Source organism: Stegostoma tigrinum, chromosome 29, assembly GCF_030684315.1.
Source record: "Stegostoma tigrinum isolate sSteTig4 chromosome 29, sSteTig4.hap1, whole genome shotgun sequence".
NCBI classification, from domain to species: Eukaryota; Metazoa; Chordata; class Chondrichthyes; order Orectolobiformes; family Stegostomatidae; genus Stegostoma; species Stegostoma tigrinum.
This window is the reverse complement of record NC_081382.1, coordinates 31,753,734-31,765,938: the sequence shown is the minus strand read 5'-3', so window position 1 is coordinate 31,765,938 and position 12,205 is coordinate 31,753,734. Positions and strand designations below refer to the sequence as shown.

Below are 12,205 nucleotides of genomic sequence, written 5' to 3'. Positions count from 1 at the left end.
CGTCATCTTGGGGCCTACGATAGGGGTGAGGGAGGTGTGGGGGCAAGTGTAGCATTTCCTGCGGTTGCAGGGGAAGGTGCCGGGTGTGGTGGGGTTGGAGGGCAGTGTGGAGCGAACAAGGGAGTCACAGAGAGAATGGTCTCTCCGGAAAGCAGACAGGGGTGGGGATGGAAAGATGTCTTGGGTGGTGGGGTCGGATTGTAGATGGCGGAAGTGTCGGAGGATGATGCGTTGTATCCGGAGGTTGGTGGGGTGGTGTGTGAGAACGAGGGGGATCCTCTTTGGGCGGGTGTGGCGGGGGCGGAGTGTGAGGGATGTGTTGCGGGAAATACGGGAGACGCGGTCAAGGGTGTTCTCGATCACTGTGGGGGGAAAGTTGCGGTCCTTGAAGAACTTGGACATCTGGGATGTGCGGGAGTGGAATGTCTTATCGTGGGAGCAGATGCGGCGGAGGCGGAGGAATTGGGAATAGGGGATGGAATTTTTGCAGGAGGGTGGGTGGGGGGAGGTGTATTCTAGGTAGCTGTGGGAGTCGGTGGGCTTGAAATGGACATGGATGAAGGGTCTAGGCCCGAAACGTCAGCTTTTGTGCTCCTGAGATGCTGCTTGGCCTGCTGTGTTCATCCAGCCTCACATTTTATTATCTTGGAATCTCCAGCATCTGCAGTTCCCATTATCCATGGTTACAAGCTGGTTGCCTGACATGGAGACTGAGAGGTCCAGGAAGGTGTGGGATGTGCTGGAGATGGCCCAGGTGAACTGAAGGTTGGGGTGGAAGGTGTTGGTGAAGTGGATGAACTGTTCGAGCTCCTCTGGGGAGCAGGAGGCGGCGCCGATACAGTCATCAATGTACCGGAGGAAGAGGTGGGGTTTGGGGCCTGTGTAGGTGCGGAAGAGGGACTGTTCCACGTAACCTACAAAGAGGCAGGCATAGCTGGGGCCCATGGCCACCCCCTTAGTCTGTAGGAAGTGGGAGGAGTCAAAAGAGAAGTTGTTGAGGGTGTCCTTCTTGAAGCTGTGCAACAATAATTCTGGCACAATTTCTGCAAAATCAACTTTGATGGACTGGACACTCTATCCTGATGGCCAAAAACTACTTCTTATACCAGATCCTGTTTTCTTAAACTATCATGTTGCCAAAGGTCCAAGGGAGGACAAAGAAAATGATTCAAAGATGCTGAAGCTATTCTTGGAGCCCAGTAGAAACAATGTACAGCAGCAGCTTTCCATCAAATGCTTAGAATGGTGACACCTTGTCCGTAAAACTGCATCATGCTTCAAATCTCAACACGTTAATGATAAAGAAAAGCGGCAGTGGCCAAGGAAGTAAATCCTGCACTCCACATCTTGATCATTACCACTGGAGACACTCTGCCTCATGTCCCAACCATCAGTGGGACTAGAATCAGACTGTCCACTCACATTAAGTTTCACACCAATACACACTGAGTAGTTATAATCAGCGTAACAAGGAACAGTTGACTAATATTTACAGAAAGACCCCACGAAAGAAAGGTTGAGACTACTGGTTACATATGCATTTATTCCCTTTCTTTTCAAGTGAAAAACTAAAAGATTTGTATCTATTTGAAGAAGAGTTTAAAATTATCTATACACAGTGTTTCGGTACATAGTTGGGTAACTCAGATAACAAATCATCACCATATTGCAATCCATTCATCTAGCTTGTTGCAAATATTGCTTGATTGTATGAAAACTTTTCTGCTAACTGTTAATGTGCAAAATAAAGTGTAGCTTTTTAAAAAATTATTTTCTTACTTTTAAGTTATTAACTAAAAGTATTGTGTACATTATTTGAACGATGCTATTTGATGTAAATTCATCAGCCTACAATTACCAATGTTTCTACTGCCTTTTCACAAGCAGTTGTGTAATCCTCCTGTTTATTTTTCAGTTCATCTTGCAATCCCATCACTTCCTGTTCTAATTTCTTCTGATGTTTTAAAGCTTCCTCTTTTTCCTGTTGCGAGCGGCCCAAAATTTTATTCAACTGTTTCTGCAATCCAGCAAGATTCTTTCCCAAAGTGTCTCCTTGGTTATAAGGCCTAAGAATAAATTTTTAAAAAATTATCATTTCCCATTAGAAAAGTCACATGATTAATCAATTAAGCACAAAGTTTCTTTTAAAATTTTAACATTACTAAAGCTTTTAAAGCATGCAATGAATAACTTCAACAGACTGAAAATCTAACCTAATTTCGTGGATACCAGAATCCAGTCTTTTTCTGAGCTCAGAAACACGTGCAGAAACCTCCTCTGGGTGAATCATTGTTTTCATAGCCTGATCTATATGTGCCTGAAGCTCCTGAAGCTGTTCCTTCAACAAAGAGTTATCAATCTGGAAGGCACATAATATCCATATTACGGTAATCATCACACTCCAAGTGTATTTAAAAGCATCTGTGTCTTGCTCTAAATAATGTATTGCAGTTTAAAGGTTCAAACTAATATTTGTAGAATTATGCATTGCTGCTTGTCACATTATTGGAAGTCAGTCAAAAATTAATGGTGATGGTGTGAAATGCTTCACTTCCTAAAGTAGTTAAATTTTAATGGTGCCTTTTAAGACAAAAGATGGGAATAGGTAATTTTCCTTTTTTGGCACCTTGTAGAATCAGATCTTGTGAAACCAGGTCTGGTTCAAATAAATGAATCATCCTTTGTTTTGCACCAACAATACGCCACCACTTTGAAGTCAGATTTTTAACTACAAGGAAGTTTTAAAATGAGGACCTGCAATTAACAGAAGGTTATCCTACTTTTTAAATCACAGGTGCCAGAGGTAAAACAACTAATCTACTGTATCAACCATGGATATCATTTTAAACTTGGTGCATGTCAGTTTAAAAAAAAGGCTTAAAAATGCAATTTGGCAGCTACTCCAAATTTTGTTTTCGTAGCAAAAGCACGTCATGTGCCTTATTTTTAAATAGAATAGGCAAGCTCCCCGAACAGCTTGTGCAATATTTCAGTTAAATGGTGATGAGATCATCATCAATAATTTCTCCAGCTGCAATGTCCTCTTAGAAGGCTTAGGACCCATATGATGTTAGTGCCAAATTAGCACTGTAACATAACTAATTTGCAGTTCCTTGATATTATTCTGTGTGGAGAATTCGATCAAGGTTGAGGCGCAATACTAGAGCAGTAACATCTAAAAGTATAATGAATATTTTACACAACTTTTTTTTAAAAGCTCAGTTCATGAACTTAACAATCCTAAACAAACAATGCGACATAGCTCACAATATTTGAAACACCATTTCTCTCAAGAAAATTTGAGCAAATTTACTCTAGGAATTTGCTCGACATTTTATTAGATAAACAATAGCTATCACAATGCCTATGTATCCTAACGTTGTGGTGCAAAGCTGAGTTCAGGGTTAATACTTCAAACAATAATTTGCAAATATTTAAATACATTTCCAACATAAACATCAAGAACAAGTCATATAGTTTGTTATCCGCCAAGAAGTAACCAGTGTCACGAGATTACTCCTTGATGCTGTACATTAAATAAGTATCAGTTAAATAGGAAAAACTGTTGCAATTATGTACTTTAAATAACTGTCAGTCAGATTTGACTTGCCTGAAGACCTTTTAGTTGGGCAACTAACTTCTTGTTTTCATGCTCCTTTTCAGCCACTAGTTGAGCCTGTGCTATGGCATTTTCTAGAGCTTGTCTTTCCTTTTCCAGCTCAGCTTGCAGGGCAGATTGCTCCATCTAGAATGTATATATTGCACCATATTAGTAGATAACTATTTTAAAATCAGAAGCATTGGAAAACAAACATTTGAATACTTCGCTAAGTCTGATAACTGACGATGCATTTGAACTTTCAAAGCCAGGGAGATCAAATGAAGAACGGTGCTTTATATTTCACTTGTAAACTGATCCAACAGTGTACATAATACAGTTCATTATAGACCCAGTATCTATTATGATGTAATTTCATTAATAATTTGGAACCTCTAAAATTTTACCAAGATCAAAGTTTAATAGTGTTTAAAAAGAAGTCATAATAACCATTGAGGAATGTAATATCTATCACTATCTGTCTAAAGTATTACACAGACAAGCAAAGAAAATGTGCAAAAAATAATAATGCTGAAAGACCAGCGTTTCTTCACTTAGTTGCTGAACAACATCTGCTCTTCTTCTACGGTTTAGAAAGATATTTACCCACTCAAAATTATTCCCTCTAATTCCCTACATTTACATCTTTATTTAAAAAGGCTCCCGGTTTCCTTTACTATACTCGTGTGCATCTTCTTCCCATAACAGAAAACCTGTCGGGACATCAAGTTGATAAAAGGCAATTGATGAAAAACAAAGGAGAAATAAATGAAAACAGAGCAGAAGTGTGAAACAATGACAAAAAACAAAAAAAAGTAAAATGATTATGAAACAAAAGCATTTAAGATCATTGAGAAGTCTTAATTGCATGACATATTGCTGTAGCAACATGCATTGCAGGGGCTTGCAGGTTATATTTCCCATTCCACTGTTTGTGGGTGCTTCTCAGGAGCGAGATACCACAGAAGACCATATGCTTTCTTCACAGAACTTGCAAGGAGCCTGGCTGGGTTATTATGACCACAGTCGAACAGTTAGCTTAGAACAACAAGGATAGAAGTTGGGGCTAATTTAATTGTTTAAACTCAAGCTGCAAGCATTGTATGGTCTGAAACATTGGAACTTGGGACCATAATAATGAGAAAGGCAATATCACCTCCTCCATATTAATCCTCACCATCGGTGTTCTGTGAGACTGCATACTCTGACCCTTAGTTGCAAAGCATTTTAAGACATCTAGCTTTTGTGATACAAGCACAACTAATTTTTCTTTTAAATTAATTTGCTCATGCAGCAGGAGTTACTTTGTGTTATGGAATCAATAGAAAACAACACTGGAATTGCTGAAAGAAGAACTTAAGCCCCTTACAATTTAGACTCTAGTTACTGAGTCAGATAATGAATAAAAGTTTAAAAATCACAATAACCAGATACCTAATGGGAAATTTAAGAGAAAATTTCCAAAAAAAAGTTCAACTATCAATAAGCCCAAGTGTACAATGCACTGCTTGAAAATGTGGTGGAAGCAGATTCAGTGCAGGCATTCAAGAAGGCACTGGATAGTCGTTGGATAGAAACACAGATGATAGGAGCAGGAGGAGGCCATTCATCTCTTCGAGCCTGCTCCGACATTCATGATCGTCCAAATCAATAGCCTAATCCTGCTTTCTCTCCATAAACTTTGACCCCATTTGCCCCAAGTGCTACATCTAGTCACATCTTGAATATATTCAATATTTTAGCATCAACTGCTTCCTTTGGCAATGCATTCCACAGGCTCACCACTCTTGGGTGAAGAAATGTCTCCTCATCTCTATCCTAAGTAATGGTGTACAGGGATATGGGGAAAATCAGGATAATACAGCTGCTGCAGACACAACGGCCCAAACAGCCACCTTCCACACTGCAATAATTTTGTAATTTCCAATACATTGTGCTGTAAACAATGCCACAAATACACAAAGCATTTACTGGTTAAATACTTCGTATTCCTTAACACTTGTAAATAAAAATTACCACGTCAACTTTGGGAGAATGAGTAAGAATCAAGCTTTCAACTCACTTGACTAAGCTTCCGGAGTCGCTCCAGTTCCTCCCTAAGCTGGTTTGCTTCAATATCCCTTGCTTGCAATTGAGATTCTAACTCAGCCTCATATTCACTGAGGTCACCTTGAGCTTGACGCAGAGACTCATTCAACTCCTGTTGCTCTTGTAAGGAATGTTCCAGGTCAGACATCTCCTACACAGAGAAATAAACATAGACTCTGCAGATTACTGCAGTCATTAAGGTTTAGGTTACCCAAAGCATTCTGCCAAGTAAATTGATTATTCACTATTTAACTCTAGACATTTCTGTATTACTTGTTTTGTGCGCTACAATGTAACATTTGCAAATATCTTGCCTTTCGGTAAAGTGTTATTTGCATAATTACAACAGGACAAGTGGACATGTTAATGAAAAAAAAGGCAACTTTATTTTTCTTCCTTTCATACTAAAATACATTAATGTTCAGTAGATAATTATCAATTCCTATTTATTATCCGCAGTTGCTGATTTTGTACATGGCACATTTCAGACCATGTTCGGTTGATTAGATATTTATTATCATCACGAACTAGTAGAATTTTCAGTGAAAATGGAGTTGAATTTTAAATTTATTCTTAATTACATTTTTCTTTTGTGATCCTTTCTTGAATAGGAAATGGTACAGCACCTCAGGATTCTAATGCACTCAAATACGTACCCTTCTCAAGTGCTCTGCATCCATGGCAACAATTTCTAGCTGATTCTTCTGTTGTTCCAAATCAGCCAATTGAAGCAACAGTATCTCCTTTTCTTTCTGTAGCGCTACGCATTCCTCCCGAGCTTGTTTTGCCTGCCCCTTTACACTCTCCAAGTACTCCTGCAGCCCAGCAATAATACCTTCGAGGTCCCGTTTCAGTGCCTCATTGGCTACTATACGGCCTATTAAAAATGCATTAGGGCAAGTTAATATTTAAAGCATTGGTACAGTATTTATGTACTTATCATTAGGGAATTTTGATGAATTCAGCAGAATTAAGCAATACAAATACTATAATTAAATAGCAGCTTTACTTGGTGCATTACATATGCAGATATACAAAAGAAAGGGTCCTTCTCCCACCCCAAGTTTAGATTTGGATCCTCATTTTGTTCTGTCGCACTGTTGAAAATATAGAAGCACATTTGATCATTATGAAAAGGCACCGTGTGAATTCTCTTATCATTTCAGCAGAGCATATTTATTTGCACAATACGCTGTTCAGGCACTTACAGAGGGAACTTACTCAGAGAATAAAAAAAATCTCAAGTTACCTTCTGTCAGCTGCTCTTCAAGATCCTTGATATCCTCTGTTTCCTTAGCAATTTTAGACAGCATTTCTTCCAGACGCTTCTCTAACAGTTTGTATTGTTTGGACATCGTGTCAAGTTGTTGGGTTTTACTGGTCATTTGCGTTTTCAAATGTACCTAAGAATAAAAGCAATCCTATTTAATTTGAATTGCTTTAAATAAAAATGACAATGTGTGACATTTTAGTTAAGGCTCAAATGATATCACATAATATTCAACAATTTAAATAAATTTACAAAATATAAATGTAATTATTTATCATCTAATTTATTTTAATAATTCCATGTGTGCTTCAATTTACAATTAAAACAGCCACACAAACTGTTACTCCAACATCTGTTTTAAACAATATGGAAAGCATGTCACTAAGTGGAAGCATCAAACTGTGGGAGTACTGTTTCCGGGCGCTGAATGCTCCTTTGAATTTCATGGAGCTGCTTCAGTATTGTCAAGTAAACGAATAAAGAAAGTCAGTTGGGGCAAAGAAATCATAAATATTCAAATAATAAAAAAAACAGAATTCCAAACTGTCCTTGATTTTATACTTTTAAAGAATACAAAGCAGGCTTTCTAATTAGGCCCTGAACATGAAGCTTGCAATGGTTAGGTGTATGGTTAGGTGTCCTGGTTATACGAGATCTAGATTTGTACACTGGTAGCTCTCACAGACTTAAATAAATGATATGATGGATAAATTAAAGGGATAGCACCACATAAAAGGCAAGCGGCTAAATACGTATAACAATAAACACATTGGTTGCTTTATAAAGGCTGGTATTACTTTCAATAGCTAGTTCAATGTTTCTTATGAATATATGGGTAGTTAATTTGCCTGGAACAACTTCACGTCTACCTCCAGAAAAACAGCTACTTCATTAATCAACACCTTTAAATCAGAGCATAACGGTCGTTGAACTCAGCCAGAAGAAATCCAAGTCACAAAACTACTGGATGCCAACCTAACAGGTTTTTTTTTGAAATGGACTCTAATTTGGACAACCTATCCTTGCCTCTCAGTAATCTATATTTCTACATACGTGTGGGCGCACATGCTTGCAACTTGGTGCATATTTGAGGAAAGGGAGAAATATTACAACACTTGGCATGCATTTAGCTCAGGACTTCTTTGCACAGCGACTTGAATGGATCTTCAATAGACATTGACTTATTGGACTGTCTAATTCATCTGTCCTAATGCCAATATCTTTGAGGAACCTGTAACTTCTTTTTTCCTTCAGTGAACACATGCATGCAAATGTGAGTTGCAAACCATTCTCCTGGATTTTGAATGCATTAATACAAATCAAACTTTGTACCCTCAGGAATTTTACCATAGGTCAATTTTAACTTGTACTTCATATATAGGGCTTGGGAAAGTATACCATCACGACTTATAAAAGAAAAGAGGCAAGTAAGAAAAATGTAAAAACTACTTCTGTCGCAGACAGAAGTCAACTTCAACTCATCTCTCCCCTTTGTTATGACAGTCATGCAAAAATGAAGAGGTTACAGAAACTAATTACATGTGCATCATAATTTCATCAATTAACAAAAGGTTGCGATCGGGTTAGGGTTAGGAATTGTTGAGATTATTGCACTCACGTATTTTCAGAATACCTCATTTTCAAGCAATGTAGCTATAATTTCATATACACATAAATATTCAAAAGAGCTGTCCACTTAGAAAGTAGTAGAGATGGATTTTTGGAAACATTTTATTTAAATTCAATAACTGCTTTGGCGTTCCATCTATGACAACACTAACAACATGGAGCATTCCAACACAAGTAATGTATAAATGAGTATGACAACAGTCTATGCCTATAGCCATTCTAACATATACGGTAGTTTTATGCAGATTAGGACTTTAAGTGGAAAATTAAAATATACCCAAACTCAATATTTCTTACCTAAGTTAGTGTCAGAGATCAGGGCAACGCTCATACATTTTATATGAATTCACATTCCACTATTCTCCTTTACTTGTAATGATCTCAGCTGATAATACGAGGTGATACTGTACGTGTCAGACCCCAAAATGAAATATAGACCATGAGTTTTATATTTCTTATTGCGTACCACAGAGATAAGTCACCTACAATATTCACAAGATGCTGCCGATGTACTTTTAACAAAAAGTTTATTACACAAGAAAAAAAACTATTTTACATTAGAACAAGACTTACTGGAGCAATCTCATTGCAAACATCTAAAAGAAATATTAATTCCTTTTATCCTAGCAATAGCCTTACAGATCCTGAAAATCAGTGAGAGGTCACCAACACACTAAAACTTCTTACTCAGCTGGGATCACTGTAACTATTTTCTTTTCAGCAAGTGTCTGCGCATACACTACATGCTATTTTGTTCAGTTTATGTCTCTCCCCAAGACCTCCGAAACAAGCTATTGATTCAGCTCACTAAGATTTAATATGGGTTCCCTAAACACAAGCCTGTCAATATCTACCTCCTTTACCCCTCCTGTTCCTGACACTTCTGTTTCTGGTGCTCTCTTCTCACTGACAACAACCCCTCTTTTTTGCTTATGGGCTTCATTCCATGGAATGAACTGGCTTCTGGCTCCTACGCCCTCCCTCTCATGGTTGTCAAGTTATAAAACACCTTTTTCATCATGTTCCCAGTCAGCTTTCCAGCCATTTAGCAGAAAACACATGACATTGAGTTCAAAACAATAGTTACACAACGTTCAAAATGAAATTTTGGCCTAGAATTCCAAAGAAGTCAGATCATCAAGGAAATGAAAATAACTGATTTTCTATTTCAGAACCCAAATACTTAAATAATAACAACATACTATGAACCTTTTCAACAATATTGTTATGAAGTTGTGTAGCGTATGTGGCTCCTTAAGACACAAAATGATTTTCTAAGCTTAACACATTTATACAAAACATGCATCGGTATGTAGCTGAAGATGTACAGCTAGTTCTAAAATTGAAACATGTATCAACTGGCTGTGTGATTGGAAACTTTAGGTGTGTTTTGACGTTTTGCAATCAACTGGAATCAGCCAATTAATTTGACAACAAGCACATAGTGATTGAATGCCAATCGAATTTAAATCTGACCAATACTATTGCAAGAAAATTGATATGTCATCCAATATATGTAAGGAGAGGGTTTTGGAAAATCGGTGTGAAAATATACTGCCATCTGAGAAAAAGCACCTAGCTCTCTAAGAAAGCACCATCTTATCTATGAAAGGTACCACGGCATTTCTAGCTAAGAGTCTTCACAGAGAAAGCATCCCTGATAGCAGGATCAGTGGGGAAAAAAAAACCTTTATGATTTGAGAACAGCAGAAGAAAGGTGTTTATGACTGGGGAGACAGTGGATAAGGCACAGCATTCCGGAAGACACATTCTGTGTGGACTTTGAGAGATTCAGTTCTAATTTATATTTTTTTCTTACTACTTGGGCTATATAAGTAGGACTTGTGTTTATTGGAATGGTATACAAGGAGGATTTTGTTCAATTAGGGAATAGTTAGGAGTTGGGGGGAATTTTTGGTTTAAATAAATTGTTACTTTCTACTTATAAAGTGAGTATCAGGGAATTTCTTTCATTTAACCTCCCCTTCTCTGTAACAATAGACACAACTGATTTTCACAAATGGTTGTTGTTATGACATTATTTCAAGAGGCAACATATACTCTTTAAGACAGATCATACTAACAGCAAGTAAGCAGGATGTAGAACATACAACTAGTAGCCATTGCCAGTCCAGTTTGGAGCATGGGCTGAGGAGCACATTTGTGTCTTTTCTCCCAAACAAAACTAGTCAAGTATTACACTTGCCTCACTGATACCCATTTGATGTACTATAGAGGATTTGCAGTCTCAAACTTCAAAACTACAATCCAAACTTCAGGGCTCTAACAGATAATGTGCAGTCAAAGATGTCATACAGGCTGTGAGTAGAGAACAAAATGAATAATTTTGTTCTGGAGATTTTCTGAAGAAGGGTCTAGGCCCGAAATGTCAGCCTTCCTGCTCCTCTGATGCTGCTTGGCCTGCTGTGTTCATCCAGCTGTATACCTTGTTATCTTGAATTAAACATACTTGGTTTTAGATTTATATATTAAAAATAAACTTTTGGGGGTGGTGTAGATTCTGTATTGCACTTAATTTCCAATGATTTTGGGCTTAGGAAGGTTGGAAATCACTGCACTAGACTTACAAGTACACATTAAGGTAGATAATGTGTTTAAGGATGACTTGATGACTTTTAGTCAGCACCAATGCAAGAAAGATCAGGAAGAAACAAATGATCCAGAAATGAGGCACTCCACTAAGTTATTATAGATGGCTGGCCTGAGGTGCCAGGCACTCTCAGATGCCTTTAGCTGTACAGGTGAACTAGGTACTTCAAGACTTGATTTTTAAAGGAAAATAGGCATGTGTACCTAAAGCACTGTGCAGATTGTTGCAGCTATGGATGAACATGAAGTGAACATGGCACCTGGTCAGGGATACCAGTGTATTGACCAGGGATCAATAATGATAGGAAAAGTAGTGAGGATGTGGGAGACATTCGAGAGCAACTAACCACAGCGACACAAAGAACCTTAGCACCTCTGTAAGATTCCATTCTTTGGTCTAAACTTGCAATAGATTTAATTATTGTGCATGGCAATGACTTTTCCCTCATCACTGATTATCGTCAGATAATTGAACGATTCCTAAAGTGAATCGGTGCCAGATTGTATGAATGGAAACTTCCATTTGTTTAGTACACCTGAAGAATTCATATCCAACAATGTATCACAATACACTGGCAGATATTTTAGAGCTATATGTCCCAAACAGCCCATAAACCATGCAACACCACCACTCAATCTCTGCTCCAACAGCCTTGTCTAAAAAATCTTTTGCATGGTTCAGGCACTAATCACAGTTGCAGAGTAACAAAACAGGATCGCTATACCTTACCGTAACATGTCTAGAAGCGGGCTTACTGACGCCAGAGGAAATCATGTTCAGAAACCAGATCAGGATAACCATGTAAGGCCTGTCCAAATTCTCAGGCATACTAGATAAACTTCTCAAAATAAAATAAGACCATAAAAAATAGGGATGGGAGAAGTCCATTTGGCCCCTCAAGCTGAGAATGAGAATGAAGAATGAAAGGTGCTAAACAACTAACATGGTGCCTATCTGCTCATTGGACAAAAGTTTTGACTCACACGAATGACCCAGAGAACCTGATCAT

General features: G+C 38.0%; 1 protein-coding gene across 4 annotated transcripts in view; it reads right to left on the bottom strand.

Moving 5' to 3' along the window:
• The window catches only part of cntrl (centriolin), a 112,796-nt gene that overhangs the window by 54,906 nt on the left and 45,685 nt on the right, over window positions 1-12,205 (bottom strand). For all 4 annotated transcript variants that reach the window (XM_048558653.2, XM_048558651.2, XM_048558652.2 and 1 more), the window contains exons 12-17: window positions 6,936-7,089; window positions 6,343-6,563; window positions 5,661-5,837; window positions 3,611-3,745; window positions 2,214-2,359; window positions 1,859-2,066 (exon numbers count right to left, since the gene is read on the bottom strand). In XM_048558653.2, coding sequence (XP_048414610.1) covers window positions 1,859-2,066; window positions 2,214-2,359; window positions 3,611-3,745; window positions 5,661-5,837; window positions 6,343-6,563; window positions 6,936-7,089 — 1,041 coding nt within the window. The remainder of the gene's footprint in view (window positions 1-1,858; window positions 2,067-2,213; window positions 2,360-3,610; window positions 3,746-5,660; window positions 5,838-6,342; window positions 6,564-6,935; window positions 7,090-12,205) is intronic.